Source organism: Canis lupus, chromosome 33, assembly GCF_011100685.1.
Source record: "Canis lupus familiaris isolate Mischka breed German Shepherd chromosome 33, alternate assembly UU_Cfam_GSD_1.0, whole genome shotgun sequence".
In the NCBI taxonomy this organism is placed as follows: domain Eukaryota; kingdom Metazoa; phylum Chordata; class Mammalia; order Carnivora; family Canidae; genus Canis; species Canis lupus.
In genome coordinates, this window is record NC_049254.1 from 29,480,824 (window position 1) to 29,497,934 (window position 17,111).

At 38.6% G+C, this 17,111-nt stretch overlaps 2 protein-coding genes across 16 annotated transcripts in view; one reads left to right on the top strand and one right to left on the bottom strand.

Annotated features, from left to right (window-relative positions):
• Positions 1 to 5,102, top strand: part of IQCG (IQ motif containing G) — a 45,202-nt gene extending 40,100 nt beyond the window's left edge. For all 5 annotated transcript variants that reach the window (XM_038583090.1, XM_038583089.1, XM_038583091.1 and 2 more), the window contains 3 exons: positions 2,082 to 2,213; positions 3,094 to 3,195; positions 4,622 to 5,102. In XM_038583090.1, the coding sequence (XP_038439018.1) occupies positions 2,082 to 2,213; positions 3,094 to 3,195; positions 4,622 to 4,759 (372 nt within the window). In that variant the 3' untranslated portion in view covers positions 4,760 to 5,102. The remainder of the gene's footprint in view (positions 1 to 2,081; positions 2,214 to 3,093; positions 3,196 to 4,621) is intronic.
• The window catches only part of LRCH3 (leucine rich repeats and calponin homology domain containing 3), a 126,126-nt gene continuing 109,584 nt past the window's right edge, over positions 570 to 17,111 (bottom strand). For 4 of the 11 annotated variants that reach the window (XM_038583086.1, XM_038583083.1, XM_038583081.1 and 1 more), the window contains 2 exons: positions 15,508 to 15,585; positions 9,156 to 11,852 (listed from right to left, as the gene is read on the bottom strand). In XM_038583086.1, the coding sequence (XP_038439014.1) occupies positions 11,652 to 11,852; positions 15,508 to 15,585 (279 nt within the window). In that variant the 3' untranslated portion in view covers positions 9,156 to 11,651. The other 7 variants (XM_038583084.1, XM_038583082.1, XR_005383417.1 and 4 more) reach the window with 6 other exon arrangements.

Below are 17,111 nucleotides of genomic sequence, written 5' to 3' on the forward strand. Positions count from 1 at the left end.
CACGGTCTCATAATGTGACAACGTAAGGGTTAGCTCGTTGGAATTTGTTGAGCCCTTTGCTTGTGTTATGTGACTATTCCACGGGTATTTGAAAAAAAAAATGTGTATTCTCTAATGGATACAAATTTGTATAAATGTCTAACAGTCTGTCAAATTCTTCATATTATTTTCTTTGCTCTTCTTGACCTATTTATTTAGAGAAGTGTGATAGATTGTGGATCTGTCAATTTCTTGTATTTCTAATAGTTTTTACTTTATATATTCCAAAATGGCATTAGAATATAAAAGTTTATAACTGCAATATCCTTATAATAAAGCATGTCTTTTCTCAGGATAAAATATTCCTTTTTGTCTCAATTATTTTTGTCTTGAATTCTATTTTGCCAGATATTAATTACCAACCCTGCTTTCTTTTTGCTTTGATTATATTGTATTAGCTATGGTTTTTATAAATAGTTCATAGGTTGATTTTTTTAAAATCTGAGGCTCTTTATTTTGATAGGGAAATTTATCTCAATTTATTTTTATTGTGATTTTCATTTGTTTATACTTACTTCTTCCACCTTATTTTGTTTCCTGCTTTTCAAGCTTTCTAGTTGTTTTTTTTCCTTCTTTTTATTGTTTGATTTCTTGCTCTCTTGTGCAAACTCGTTATTTGCATACCACTTTCAGTTTTGTAATATCTGCATACCATCTCGTTATTCCTATTTCATACATAATTACCTCGACAACAAAATTAAGATTTTTATATCATTACTGTAAAAGAAAAACCTGTAAAAGAAAAAAAGAAAAGTATCATTTGCCATAAGTAGAAATTAATATAAATAGAAGTTCAGTAAATACCAAATGATGTTATTACATTTTAGTCAGGTCTTCTTGCCTGCCTGGAAGCTGTTCTCTTTTTGTTAAGAAAAGAAAAAAAAAAAAACATGCTAACAAGAGTTAGAAAGGTGTTAGATGTGATTGCACTAAACTGGTATGTTCTCTTTAACTTAGAATGATGAATTGAATCACATTTTAAAAAAATTCCATGTCAATGGAATTTTGATGTCTCTTCTTGATGTCTCATTCTTGAGGTACATGAGTTTGGAAGTCATGCATTATGTTCTTGGAGTGGTAACCTTTGACATTTCAACATATGTATTTATACTTTGTTCTTCCTCTAGAAGTCTGTAGAGTCACTATCTATATCTTTTGGCCATCATTAAAGTAGAGCTTTCACTTGCCTCTTCTCTTCTCCTATGTCCTATGTTGAAACCATTCGTTATTTATTTCCATTTTATATATGAGGGGATGGAGGCTTAGAGAACTTAAGTTCACTTAAATTGAGTGCCAGAGTTGGGAGCTGTACCTAGGCATTCTGCCTTTAGAGCCTGTCTGTGCTTTTCCATGAGACTATCCTAATTTGGGATTTCAGTTCCAGATTATGATTTATTTTTAAAAAGTCTATTATGTAGCTCAACTGTACATTTTATTGTTTCTCATACATACTATCTCTTTCATTTTACTTTGTTAAAATACACTCTTGAGTAACTCTTAGAAAGACCAGGTATATTCTTTCTTTCTCTCCCATTTGAATGGTAGGTTTAGCTAAATATAGAATCTTAGATTCAGATTTATTACTTTTTAGGATTTCAAAGACATTGTTCCCTTCTCAACTGGTATTTACTATTAATGATCAAAGCAATGTCTGATGTCATTCTTTATCCTTCAGAATTTTCTTACCCATTATTCCTTTCAAACTGCCCTAATCCAGACACCTAAAGGCCCTCTTCCCCACTTTTAAATTGAGTAATAATATTAAGTATATAAATATTAGGCATATAGTTTAACATTTGCATATATACTCCTATAATCACTACCCAGATGGAGATGTAGAACACATTTACAGCATCCTAGAAGTCTTCCTCGTACCCCTTCCTGATCAAGTCAAGCAGCCCACCCCTCGAGGTAGCTACGATTCTGACGTTTATCACTATAGAAAAGTTTTGCTTGTTCTCGAGCCTTATGTAAATGATTTCATACAGTACATAAAATTTTATGTCTGGTGGAACCCATGTTTTAATGTACTTTCCAAACAGAAACTTGAGGAGAAACTAGAGTTCTGGATGGAGAAATTTGATAAGGACACAGAAATGAAACAGAATGAACTAAATGCTCTCAAATCTGCTAAGGCCAGCGACTTAGCACACCTTCAAGAGCTTGCAAAGACGGTAAGGAAGCAGTCTGAGGAATGGGTGGTAGCTGAGCTGTAGTAGCTGGGTAATGCTATTCTGGTGGCAAGGAGGAGGTGTGGCAGTCTTCCCATGATGATGATGATGATGATGACATCAATGATGGGGCAGTAATAGCAGCAACCGACACACTTCCATGGTGCTTGTTCTGTCCCAAGCACTTTGCTAGCATTCCACATAAAGAACTTATTTAACCCTGACAACAACCTCTTGAGATAGATGCTATTATTTCTACTTTATGGTCTCTGAAAATAATATGTAAATTATGATTTTTAAAAAGCTTCTGATTATGGCTTCATCATTGAATAACTAAAACTAAATTTCTCCTTTAAAAGATAGCAATTTAGGGATCCCTGGGTGGCGCAGCGGTTTAGCGCCTGCCTTTGGCCCAGGGCGCGATCCTGGAGACCCGGGATCGAATCCCACGTCGGGCTCCCGGTGCATGGAGCCTGCTTCTCCCTCTGCCTATGTCTCTGCCTCTCTCTCTCTCTCTCCTCTCTCTGTGATTACCATAAATAAAAAAAAAATATATTAAAAAAAAAAAAAAAAAGATAGCAATTTGTACATGTACTTTCTACGAGTTAAAAAAATATTACTTTCAGGTCATTAATCACACAAGTTAGTAGTTCATTTTTATGCAGTATTTTTATATCAAATTTGAATGATTGAAACTGCAAATTCTTTATAGCTAACACATATTAATAATATGAATACTTACAATGTAGGAATCCACTTAGTTTTTTCTTTGGTTTCTATTTGGCATGCTTTGTTTTCAGATTTCCTATTAAAAGTTCAGGGCTGGGTGGGCCACACGTTGCCAAGACAGTCTTCTAACCCAGATCCGTGTCTACCTCTGTAGATACGGGAGTATGAACAGGTCATCATTGAAGACCGGACAGAAAAGGAGAAGACCAGGAAGAAGATAGAACAGGAGGACTTGGAATTAAAGAGCATCATCAAGGTAGAAGGCCAGAGCTGGCATCTTAGGGCACATTTAATTCAACAGCTGGGCTAACAGTTACCAAGGAACAGAGTCCATCTCATGCCCTATGGAAGCCCAGGACAGATCTTCAAGGAAGGATGGCCTTCTGCTATTGTTGGAATTAATCTACAGTCCTGGGAGCAGGGAGACAGTTAACATAGCAGGACCTAGAACTTGTGCCCAGAGGCCAGATTTAAGATACTATCTATAATCAAAACAGCTCTTGGAGGAGCTGCTGCTGCTGAGGCTGCTTTTTAAAAATTTATTTTCTTAAGTCAATTCAACCCCCGGTGTGGGGCTTGAGCTCACCACCCCAAAATCAAGGTCACGTGCTCTACTATCTGGGCCAGCTGGGTGCCCCCTGGAGGAGCTTCTTAAAGTCCTATTTATAGAAGTTAGCTCAGGCTAGCTGCTAGGTTCTGATAAGAGCTGTTTTCAAAAAAAGGTGAAGAGAATAAGTAAGCAGTTTAGAAAAAAAAACATCATCTTTTATCAACTCATGTATATTAGTGAAGTTGAAACTGGTCAGTCAGATTCTGGGAAGTATTTTCAAGCAGAAATAACATCAGCTGGACCAAAACTGTTGTTTAGAGGATTGCCTTTCTCTCTGAAAGAAGAGCGTCTGCTGAGATCCTAGTGTGCAAACAGTAGTTGGTGAGGTGTATTATGAGGTGAGTTAAGAAAGCGTGAAAGTACTTCAGTACAAATATCCAAACCCAAACATGAGCTTTCCATTAGGAGACAGTCTGATATATAGTTAGCAGGGATTTATTGAGATTTGTGGTGTTTTCTATTTGGCAGGATTCCTTGATTTAGAGCAAGGATGTACGGACTAGCTGAAGACTATTTTTGTTTTCACTAATGGATCTGTGCTTCCAGTCGTTAGAGCTTAGTCTGATTTTAAAGCAGCCCACACTGTACTCAGAAAAGTTCTAATGACGAAGATATTTAAGAGAGCTATCGAAATCCTTTTTGAAAGAGTACTGATCCTTTAATCATTAAAGCCATGAAATGCACAAGGAAACCTATGAAGTCATCTAAATTATCTGCACATTTTTGAGTGCTGGCTTTTGCCTGTGACCTAGCTTGCACATCCCTTTTGCGGGGTCAGATTTGGAATGTGGATGTTCATAAAGAGGGGTAGGGTAGTAGAAGGGAACCAAGTTTCTAAGTGTAAAGATTCCTAATCAGATTCCTTCTTTTTATGTTTACTCCTTGAGAGCTTCACTGTAGAGTCCGTGTACCACAGGGGAGCATTACTGTAGGGAGAGCATGGTTGGCCACTTCCACATTTCAGACAGACACCATTCTTCAGACAGAAGTTACTTTATGATAAAACAACTATCTCATGCAGAAAGGATGCAGGTTGTCAGGCATACACATTTTTTATCCCTTTTTCTTCCAGCTCCAGGCCTGGTGGCGTGGCACTATGGTAAGGAGGGAAATTGGTGGTTTCAAAATGCCTAAGAAGGACAAAGATGATGTCAAGGATTCAAAAGGTAAAGGCAAGGACAAGAACAAGCGGACAGGCAAGAAAAAGTGATGGAGTTCTCTCGTCTTTTCCTCTGGTATTCTGGAGATGGGAAGGAGGACTTGAAGGGAGGGAGGAAGAAATATGTTAGCAGTACAGAGAATTTGTATCTACAGGTTGTTTCTTATTGGACATTCCCAGGTACTGCCTGGTTCTTTCACTTTGCCTGTTGTATTAATTTTCAAACCCTGATTTAGGAGTATACCATCGACTTAGGGCTTCTTCAGATTTTGAAAAACTTTTGCTGGGAAGTATTTCTAGGAGCCTTGCAAAGATCCCTCTTGCTTTTCCTCACCAGAAGAAAGTTCACGGGCTTAGTTATTGTGATGCATTAAAACTTCAGTAATTTCTGTAATGTTTTGGATTCTTTTGTCTATAGCGAAAAAAACTCTCAACCAAAAGTAAAGTGTTCATTCGGAATTACAATTATTACAAGATAATTTAATAATATGTCTAGCATATATGGACATAGTAAAGTTCCAAAGGTTGGTTCCTTCCTGCATTTATTTAAGATTTTATTTGAGAGAGAAAGAAACAGAGAGCATGAGCAGGGGGAGGGACAGAGGCAGGAGAAGCAGGCTCCCCACCGAGCAGGGAGCCCGACATGGGGCTCGATCCCAAGACCTGAGATCATGACCTGAGCAGAAGGCAGATGCTTAACTGACTGAGCCTTCCAGGTGGCCCTCCTCCCGCCTTTTAGATTTATTATCACTTTAATAAGTTTTTGTTGGGGTGGTGGGAGCATGGAATACATATCTTATTATAAATAAGTTGGTTTAGCTCCTTTTCTGGGAAATAGCTAGGAATATAAGTAATAAATTAAAACAATAAATAATGAATTAGAATAAACAGAAACATTAGATGTACAATCACGCATGGTGAAGGTGGGGACACAGGCTGCTAGAAGACTAGCTTGGAGAGATTTTTGATCAGTGAGACACCAGGATATGCGCCTGCTTTGCTTCCTCAACAATTCTCACCTTGCAGGATATTACAAGTGTGAAGGGCAGAAGGTCTTACATAGTTGATAATTCCTAAGAGTGTCCAAATATGTCACATGTATTTCACAAATTAAGCCTTATATGTAATTGCAAATACAGGGCAAAGCTGGTATCTATACTTCTTTAAAAGAGTGAAAAACAACAACAACAACAACAAAAAGTGATCTGAAGGGCCTGTTCAGAGGACCCAGTTTCTACTGATGTTCCTTTGGGGAACTAAATAAATACCCCTTCACATCTGCCAAGGAAAACATGCTTTAGGTATGAACATTTTCAAATCAGCCTTTATTTCATGCGATTGAAGTGTAGGCTTTTATTTTAATGTCAACGTGTAAGGTGGCATACAGGCAATTTAAAATAACACATGATATTGACATATTTATACTTAGAACTTATGCATTATATTTACAGACATACAAATATAGGACAATGTTTTACAAAATCTTTTACTAATTACATGTTTACAACATTTTCAGAAATAAAATGAAATCTGCTGTAAACCATCTCACTGCAATACGTATATAAAAAGGTTTCTAAATATCCATGTTTTCCTTCATTTCTATCACCATTTTAAGCACTTAGTTGTTAAAAATTCGTCATACTCATCGGCAGTCACACGTCATTAGTCACTGCTGAGCTGTAGCAAGTAAGAGAAATCAGACTCCTTGATTAGCCGTGAGGCTGTATTTTAAGAAGCTGTTAGAGAGAGTGACCTACTAATAAGCCCCCTACCCTGTTCTAGCTGCACAAAGGCCCCTCCGCCCACGAGCTGCTTCCAGAGAACCTGCTGACTTACAGACTCCAGGGGCCGTGGTGGGTGGGCACTCAGCCTCCTTCTGGTTCACACTTCACACGGGGCTGGCCACTGCTTCATTAATGGTCAGGTGGAACCACTACAGCATCTTCATCTTACACTGGAGTCTAGCCAGGCTAAATGTTAAGTTTTCTTTCCAGTTAAAAAAAAAAAAAAAGGTACAAACCAAACACTGAATACAAAAATTTTCTAGCAAAAGCATCACGAGATGTTTTTGCATCTTGACTTAGAAAATAAATTCAATATATTTGATATTTTTGTTACCAACCAAAACTGCACACAGATTTTTTTCTAGTAATTCAAATATAAATTTGAATTAGTTTGATAAAAATACATTAATAAAGTTTCACGTAATATGTAAGATGTGAAATAAGTGGAAATTTCCATTTATTCCCATGGGATCATTAGTTGCAAAGTTCCAAATGTTGCACTGTCCACATTTTCTGGAATTATTCTTTGCGTAATAGGTACAAAAAGTCCTGTTGTTTGCTGAGTTTCACTTCAAATGGCTTCTATTATTTGGAAATTGTACTGAGGTTCAATGTTGACTAGAAGGAGAAAGATCTATAGTTTAGAAATGCACATAGCTGAATTTTTTTTATTTTTTTTCCTGAATTTTAATAAACAAGTTGCTGGATTGGTGGGTCTGTTTAGAACTGTAAATATAATGGGGTCTGGCTCAAAGCACTTGAAAGACATTTTACTTTTGTTCTGTAAAGTCAGTGAAGGTTAGTAGGCTCTGAGGCCAGGTGTTTTATGTTCTTTAATTTTAAACTTGGACAAAGTGACAATGTCCTGCTGAACTTATCTCCCTGTGAGAACAGGGAGAAAACACTACTTTGACCAGATAGTCAACATTATCTTACCGAGTTACTTTTAGATGTTGCATCTACATGATAGAAAACATTTTGCTGAAATGCACGCATTGATAAAGAAAATCTAGAACAGTTCACCGCCTGAAAAACCCCAGGTAACTGGTATCTTCACGTACTCTATTTACTCGGTTTATCAAGACTGTGAATACCAAAAGATATGCTGACAACTCAAAGGGGTTCAAAATATAGGGTAAGAAAGACCTTGGTAGCTTAAACTTGAACAAAGGCTCCTGGCTTTGTGTTCCAGGAGCCCTTGGGCCTTCTTACTCAGCCCATGATTGAGTGAGGAAGGCACTAGTGGTGGTCAGATGAGCTAGATACAGAGACATCATGCTGTTTTCTAAGATGCCACAAGTGCCTTCAGTCAGCCATGGAAACTGGCAATTACTTGAAAGAAATTAAGAAACCTGGCTTTGCTTTTTATTCCTTTTGCCCTGTTTTCCTAATCTTCCATTAGTCAGGGAACTGGAAGTGTATCTGCTGTGAGTGGAAGGCACTCACAGGTCCAGGTACCTGGGAGCAGCATGGGGGCAGCGGAGCAGGGCTCAATGCAAATAATGCAGAGTAGTGCATTTACCATCCTAAGGATTTGGAAGCTCTGTGTAGAGTGCTACACAGATAATAGCAGGCTGTCTAATGGTTAGATAATAGCAGGCTGTCACATATGAGAACCAAGCTTTAGGTGGTGGCAGACAGAAGTTGGGGGAGGCCTAGGACGCTGGCCTTAAATACAACTTACCTCTCTCATTGCTTTACTATGCAGAAATCTAGGCCTTCTATGTTGTAGTTGTTTTGCTTTGGACAGATAACCCCAAGTAATCATAATATAGCTTTTGATTTTAAATGTGGCTGACAAACATAGTGGGGTCATTACACCCCATGTCATACAAAAATACCCAGCTTGGGAAAGTGATCTCACTCTGTCGAAAATACAGATACCCAGGCCTCACTTTAGACCTACTGAATGAGAATCTACATTTTAAGAAATGCTCATTAGAAGAGATTCTAATGAACAACCAGCTTTGGTAACCTGTGGATTCCGGAAACCGGAAACAGGTAAAGACAATAGCATGTCTGTGCTTTCCAGAAAGCTAAATATCCTTCTGAGAAGCTTTCTTTCTGGTATGGGAGGCAAGCCAACTCTCTAAGAAAGCACAGCCTGTTTAGGCTTCAGTGTTGGGTTCTCAGTAATGACAGAATTAAGTTTCATTTGCGAAAACCAACCATGTCTTCCTAAAACAATTCATTGGAAACAGATATAACCTCCCCTAAAATGGAGAAATGAAGCAAAATATTCCTGTTAGGAATCATGGAAACAGTCCCTTTTAAGAACACGTAAGAGCTTTGTGTAAGCAGATGGCTGGCAGCAGCAATCACGTTGTCCTGCTCCGGGATGGCCGGGCCAGCGCCCAGGTGCTGGGGGTCCTTATGCAGCAGACAAGTGGTGCTGCTGCTTGGGTGGGGCAAGCTCCAGGAGAGCCTGCACCGTCACTGCGACCTGGCTCAAACCTTTCTCTTCTAAAATGTGCAGAGGCAAACATAATTGCTCCTGAAATGGGACAACGTAACATAAAAACAAACAAAAGAGAAAACAGGATCAACATCAACGAATTGAAAAGAAAAAATAAGCATCTCTTTTCTCCCTCATAACAGTCAACCGAGATAGGACAGGTCAGCACCTGGGGAACTGACCTCTGTTAATAGGAGTTACACAGAGATGGCATTGGACACTGTCACTTTATTAAAACCAAACACATATACAGGTCATTTTGAAAACTGGAATATGGACAAGTTACAGACACTTAATACATACAACAGAGGATAACAGAATACGAGACAGCAAAAGCAACATCCCCAATAAATAAAGAGTGATGCAGATCAGTAAAAGGAGGCAGGGAAAACAGAAAAGCGGTTTCAAGTTACCGGACGGTTCAGGCCTGACAGGTCTAACAGTGGAGGAGAGTGTGCTCTGGAAATTACATACCAGAGGAATGCAAGATGGGTTCATGCCATAAGTCAGGCTGCATGAGGGAGTGAAGCCCACCAGCTGCATTCTACTCCTGATTTTGAAAATCAGAGTTCTCGTCCCAGGCAGGGAACACAGGAAGAAACAAGTATTTCATAACCTGGTACTTAATGGATTAAATTATGCTGGAGAACGGTGATACGAGTTTATTCAGGGACATCTTAATTACCGTATATTTGAAGGGTGTTTATAGGTTTGCTTAAGGAAGTTAAAATACTTCTTTCGTGTCTGCCTCATTCATGTTTGGTTAATCCTTTCTTGAAAGAGAAAAAGGCAGTGTTTAAGAACAGCACCTATCACTGGTTTTTAAGACTAAATATTTGGAAAAATAGATGCTGCTCACAAAGGACAGACAGTAGAATTCTGATTTCAGTAAAAGGGAGACTGACTATACATGTTTATTAAAGAAGATAACTAGACTTTTCATTGGCACTTTATTATTAGGAAGTTTTACAAAATTAGTTGCAATAAAAAATATAACATTTATTTTGAACAGTTATTGGTACTTGTGCTTCTTATTCAAAATTTTAATACTTATCTTGATAAAACAAGGTAATTGCAACCTTTTGACTATAAAACTAGCAACTTTGTATAAATACTTTGAGTGCCACTGTCAGTACAGATTAATTATTCTAAAATGAACCTGCAGGGTGTTTTGCTCTTGAGAGAGGCATATTTTCTCTGAAGCCAGTTCCCTCATCTCTTCTCCATCGTGCCCTGTGCTGCGTGTGATTGGACACCCCTCGCCCCCACTGAGGCTTATGCCTTCCAGATGCACATTTACCTTCCAGGAGGCTTCAAGGGAATGCCGTGTGCTCTGAAGAGAATGTGCAACTACTCCTCCCCAAACCACACACAAGACCACATGTTTTTTTTATTTCCTAAGGGGACAAAACCACAAAACTGTATGATCTTTGACGCAAGACCTCTTAAAATCAAAACAAAGCAAACCTCCCAAAGTCTGGAAGGTAGTGCTACTGTATAAAACTGGCTTTCAACACAGTGTTCACTGTTTCAGCACTAACAGTAAATAGTTTTTTAAGGTGTTAAATAATTGTCTCATTTGATACGGAAGAAAACCAAAGCAATCAGACCCTCAGGCTGACTTCTACAATAGGGTGTTGTGTTCTCTGCAATTCCCCTTCATATTTGAGTTCAGTAGATTCCAGAATGTTCAGAAACCCTATTTATGAGAACTAGAATCTGAATGCAAACATAAAATAATTTCAAGCATCAAGGCTAGCAACTTAACTATTAAACGTTCTGACAATACTCACTGCCTTGGGTAAAGAACAGAGACTGCTGCCCAATACTTTACCTGCTGCTACTGTCCAGATATAACCTACTTAACAGCCTAATTCAATGCCAGCTCACCAACTAAGACGGTTCAAGTATATTGGAAATTACATACATTTCAATTTTAAAGTCTAAACAGGATTCTAGAGGTGAAGCTCAGCTATGATAAGAACAAGCAGAGGAGAGCTGGACAGGTGCCTACTCCTGAACAGTCAGCTCCAGATCATGTGCTTGTTGTGGACTAATTTACACGTACACACTGGGCTCAGAATAGCAATCTAAGGAACCTAACTGATCTTTGGACTGAACATTCGAATCAAATGAAAATTATTAAGATTACATGGCCCGAGCTTCCAGATGTGCAGACAGTAAATGCTGAGGTGGCCCTGTGCCTACCAATACAGGGAGATTTCAGGATTTTAGGGCTCAGCTCGAAACAGAGATTTAAGTGACCAGGTACCTCCCCAACCTCCCCAAATAGGGTACAACTATTTTCCTTAAGAGCAGCTGTTGAAGAAGTTGGAAAAATGGCCGCATGGGAATTTTATTATGTCATTTAGAAATAAAAATCTAAGTCATATTCTAAGAACAGGTTCAGGATTGTATCAAGACACCTCAGCACTTATGATAAGAGAAACAAGGCCACAGGCCAGGAGAATGGACAAATCACCAGGAAAAAAAATGCTGGTCTTTTACTCTTTGTTAGCAATCATCAATGTCTACTAATGGGATGAGCTGGACATGAGAACAGGATTTATCTTCCTTACTGGTTAGCTCTTTGACGGCCAGAAAACAAAACAAAACAAAACCAAAAACCCTTTGTAACAAGAAACAAACCTCCTTTACCAAGCACAGGAATGGTGTGGAAAATCCTTGGAGTACGATCTTTCAACTAGAGGGAGAAGACCCAGTAATACAGCAGACAGAGAGTTAACATTAAAGTACAATAAAATGCCACAAAACCCAAAAGCTGGAGAGACAGAGAGACAAAACTGGATTCTTCTGAATGTGCCCCAAGAGAAAGTAGTGTTTCAACAGTTCTCTTAACGCTGAGGTTTAGCTGAAGGATGTCAGAAGGGGAACAAAGATTGTCCTGTCCAAAGTGTGAGCAGGAAAGGAAAACAGAAAAACAAAGTTAGTGGATCAAAAATACAGATTTGAGTATAGAATTCAACATGATCATCTCAATCATACTTAGAGAAACACATCCTACTAACATTTTTTACTATGATGAATGAAAATACTGAAAAACAAAACTACAAAGACTCCTCTACATGCTGAGCTTGATTTTACTACTAGAATAAAATTGGCTTGTTGGTGACCAGTACAGATACTCAGGATACAGTAAACAAAACTGGGTGCTGGCTCAGGGTTGTGGGAGGTCTCAAAGTGGTGAGCTCAGTGCCAGCCAACCTTTTTCCTGGCTCATTCTTCTCTATTAACAACAACAACAAAAAAGAATGGGCCAGTGGGCAGGACCCCCCAAACCTGGGGGTGGGCTGAGGAGAGGGAAGTGTTTGGAGAAAGCCAAGTTAATCAGGGAGGGTCACAGAATGAGGAGAGCCTAATAAACAAGGAGACTTACTGCCTGAAGGCCAGGTATATTGACTGATTTGATGTTCCTCTCAAAATCATGTCGAGCCCATCTGCACCAAGTCCAGGTTACTAATATGTACAAAACGAATCTAGAGTCGTAAGGGGCCTTAGAGATCACCCAGACCCTCTGGCCCACAGAAGAAACTGAGTAAGTAAATGAAAACACAATTGGACCAGAGAACAGGAAAATATTCTTCAACACATAACATGCAATAACTCCAGGACATAAGATGCTAGACTCAACAGACATTTTTATCACCCATTATAGTTTTCTGAATGTAACATACTTGATAAAAGCATAATAATAAACAGAATACCCATATGCTCAGCCTTATCAGAGGTTTTCAAGAGTTCTCTTATTTTTTAGTGATTCATTCAGAACTTTTAAACACTTCAAAAGTTAAACCGAGAAGGGAAATTGTTCACCTTTATAGTCTTTGGACATAAAATCTGACAAATATTTACAATTCAAGATTTATGTTACACATTTTCAAAAGTGACCATTATTATATCCCTGATTTTCTTTAAAAATCAAAAAGAAGTGGGAGTGTTTAGTAAAGGTCAGAATGCCCAGAAGTAGGGGAGAACAAAGGAAGAGGAGGAGGTACAGGTTTTTCTTTTTTTTAAAGATTTTAATTTATTTATTCATGAGAGACACACACACAGAGAGGCAGAGACACAGGCAGAGAGAGAAGCAGGCTCCATGCAGGGAGCCCAACGTGGGTCTCGATCCTGGGACTCCAGGATCACGCCCTGGGCCAAAGGCAGACGCTAAACCGCTGAGCCACCCAGGGATCCCCAAGGTACAGGTTTCTGCTTTCCTCTAGAGGCAGAGGGACATGAGAAGGCTCCTTGGACCTATGAATTTATGTATTTATTCATTTTCCATCACTTTGTTCTAAGCTTATAACTTTTTTTTTTCTTTTTCTTTTTTTCTTTTCTTTTTTTTTTTTTTTTAGCAGAAGTATCAGCGTAACAGGAACCTGTCTAAAAGTGGTTGGGGTGGTGGTGATGGTGGTAGAGACTCCGGTGGAAGGCAGAATGGGAGAGAAGACGTGGTCTTCAGAGATTGTCCACTTCCTCTTTCAGATGGGGGAGACTGAGAAGGAGGAAGGATGTGCTAAGAACCCCAGTCTAACCACCCTAGAAAAATACCCAGTCTTTTAAATTTTTTTTTTTTTTCTGTTTCCTGCCTTCAAATAGCACAGCTCTGGTCGGAACAGGGACAGGCTGGCCCACAATAAATCCTGTTAACCATTGCTTGGCAAATGCTGAATTATATGTACATCTTAAGGCAGAATGTGTTTTGCTGACTGCTGGCAGGTACATTTTGGAAGACTTTCAGTATATGGACTTTAAATCTGAGACAGATGATGGTTCTCTAAAGCCTGGGGCATATGTATAATGACTGTAAAGCTGGTAAACAGGGAATGCCTGGATGGCTCAGTGGTTGGGCTCTGCTTTTGGCTCAGGGCGTGATCCTGGAGTTCAGATTGAGTCCTGCATCGGGCTCCCCGTAGGGAGACTGCTTCTCCCTCTGCCTGTGTCTCTGCCTCTCTCTCTGTGTCTCTCATGAATAAATAAAATCTTAAAAAACAAAAAAAGTTGGTAAACAGTATTTTTAACAGGTTTGACACTGGCTAAGTCTGCTCACATGTCTTGCTGTATGGGGATGTTTCAGCACTCCTCTCTAGGTATGGCAGTGCCTCTTTGTACTCTCATCTTTCCTCTGGTTCCCATGCCCTGTACTAACCCATGCTACATTCCTTTGTTTCAAGACATGGTGTCAGGCATTGGGGTGGGTCCTGGCATGCTTGTGTAATGTGATGATCAGGTGGGAAGCACCGACTCACTGTGAGTGTGTACATATGAATATCAAAACCACTTATTAGAATGCAGAAAATGCATGCTATTTGCTTAGAAACCTTACTATGGCCCTCTTACTCCATTTAAAAATGGGCTGTTCTAAAAGAAATGGTGAGCCTTTAGAAAACAGTATGATATAAAAATGAAAAATCGGCTTTGAATTTGTCCAACTTCGTTCAGGGCAAGTCCTAAGATTTTAGATACTTGCATTTCTGTCATGAAAGCTGTTAGGACAAGGGCTTAAGTTCAAGAGCAATACGGGTTGAGCCCAGGGGCAAATCCTTGGGTTCTGACAGGAAGGTGATAGAAAATTAAGAAGGTGATGCCAAAGAGTCATGTTTTTCTTCTTGGAGGTTGGATACTACATATGATGACAGGAACCGTAAGGGTTATGGCTAATGAAAAAAAAGTATCAAATAGCACCAAGTTGTCATTTCTTTAAGTGTATCTGCATCTCATGTCATTAAATATAGTATTTTTTAAGAGTACCATGTTTAATTGGTTTAACCTAATTGTTTTTAAAAGGGTAACAATAAAAAGTGTATCAAGTTCATGTCTCTTAATCATCTACAGTTTAACTATTTGTACTATTAGAGGGCAAGAAAGCTGTAACTGAGGAACCTGGAGACAATAAATCTCAACAGCACCTAGAAATGCCCTCTTGTGGGCTAAATTCCAAAGTATTAGAGCTGAGTGAAATCTGACCGAAGTCTGGGGTTTCGTGAACAGCACCGTCCCAGTGTCTGTCAGTGTGGATGGCACACCATGGTTATGCAGTCGATGTTACAGTACTGGAACTTGTACACAGTAGCACAGGCAGTTACTATTATAGATCTGTGCTGTTTTTGCAACATTTTTCTAAGTCTAAAATTATTTTAAAATAAACATTTTAAAAAAGAAAGTAAATGTTAAAAAACCTGAAACCAATAGAAGCATTCTCAGTCTGAGATACACACATTTTGAAGCACAGACTCTTGTGTATGAAGATGTATACAAGTCAAATGGCAAGTAGCAATGTTTTAGAAAATGTAAAAAATAACTATTTTTGATTACTTAGTATGATAATATATATTTAAATTTGTATGTGTCTCATTTCTTTGTCCTTGGAAGTAATTAAGGAAAACTGCCCAGAAGTATACTGACTCTAGTAACACAAAATGTTAGTAATTACCAACTTCGTTTAGGCCAAGTCCTGTAAGATTTTTAGATACTTGCATTTCTGAAAAATTTTAGAAAAATAATACCCAAGTCTATTTAGGCAACATAAGAAATGAGAAATTTATTACCTGAGGTACACCAATTTTTCTGCAAGCTTCTAGGAAATTCTCCACATTCCGCCTGCATTTTGCCATTGTTAATTTAGGCTGTAAAGGAAGGAAAATGTGGTGTTACTACTAAAGTTTAAAAATACCCTTGTCAACTGCTTTGTAAATTCAATAATCTAGGCCACAGGATCAGCAAACTTTTTCTTAAAGAGTCAGATAATAAATATGTTAGTCTTTAGGGCCATGCATGATCTGCTAAGAGCTTGAAAGCAACCACAGACAATATGTAAGCAAATAGGTACTCCAGTAAAAACTTCATTTACAAAAATAGGTGCTGGCCTTGGGCCATAGTTTGCCACTCCCTACTTTATTTATTTATTTTTTATTTTAATTTTTTTGCTACTCCCTACTTTAGATATTTTACTTTGATTTTTGTAAAGCAAGTACAAAATACAGAGAAATTTTGGGGAAACAGTTTTTTTTTTCATCCACTCTTTAACAGACAATTTTTTAATTTATTTTGAGAGAGAGAGTGCACGAGGGAGGGGGAGGAGCAGAGGGAGAGGCAGAAGCAGACTCCCCACTGAGCAGGGAGCCAGATGTGGAGCTCGATCCCAGAACCCTAGAATCATGACCTGAATTGAAGGCAGACACTTAACCGACTGAGTCACCCAGGTGCCCCCCCCTACCTTTTTTTTAAATCCATTTAAAACAATATACACTGAAGACAATTTATAGTAATAGAAATTACTCACAACTTTGTCATTCAGATATAATCACAGTCAACACTTTAGTTCATTTCCCTGCAGTCTTTATTAAAAAAGGTAACAAAAAAATAAAAATTTTAAAGGCAAATAAAAAATTTTTTAAGATTTTATTTATTTGACAGAGTGAGCAGGAGAGCACAGGCAGGGGGAGCGGCAGGCAGAAGAAGAGGGAGAAGCAGACTCCCCACTGAGCAGGGAGCCCAATGCAGGGCTCATCCCAGGACCCTGGGATCATGACCTGAGCCGAGGGTACAGATGCTTAACTGACTGAGCCACCCAACTTTTGCTCATAAATATAACTACAGAAACATCATGTCTCTACTCTGTGGTAATACTGAAATGTTTTTAAACATTCGAATTTTAAAAGATTGGATTAAAGAAGCTGTGTTCCAAAGGGTGCAAATTTCCTGTAGGAAATTTTCCTAACTTCTAATTAGTAACCTTGTTTTTCTAGAAAGGTCTCTTACTAATAACAATTGTGTCATGTGACCTAAAGTCCTGAAAACCTTTTTCTTTTTAAAAGATTTTATTTATTTCTTCATGAGAGATACAGGCAGAAGGAGAAGCAGGCTCCATGCAGGGAGCCTGATGCAGGACTCAATCAAGGGACTCAACCACTGAGCCACCCAGGTGTCCCTAGAGAAAGTTTTTCACCTAGTAGGTTATGTATGGGTTATAATGTAAGGAAGAAATATGAATTCCATTTCCCAGAATGATAAACAAATTCAAATGTTCAAAGTCATTGGCTGGTTTCTTTCTTTCTTTTTTTTTTTTTTTTTTTAAGATTTTATTTATTCATGAGAGAGATTGAGAGAGAGAGAGAGAGAGAGAGAGAGAGAGAGAAGCAGAGACACAGGC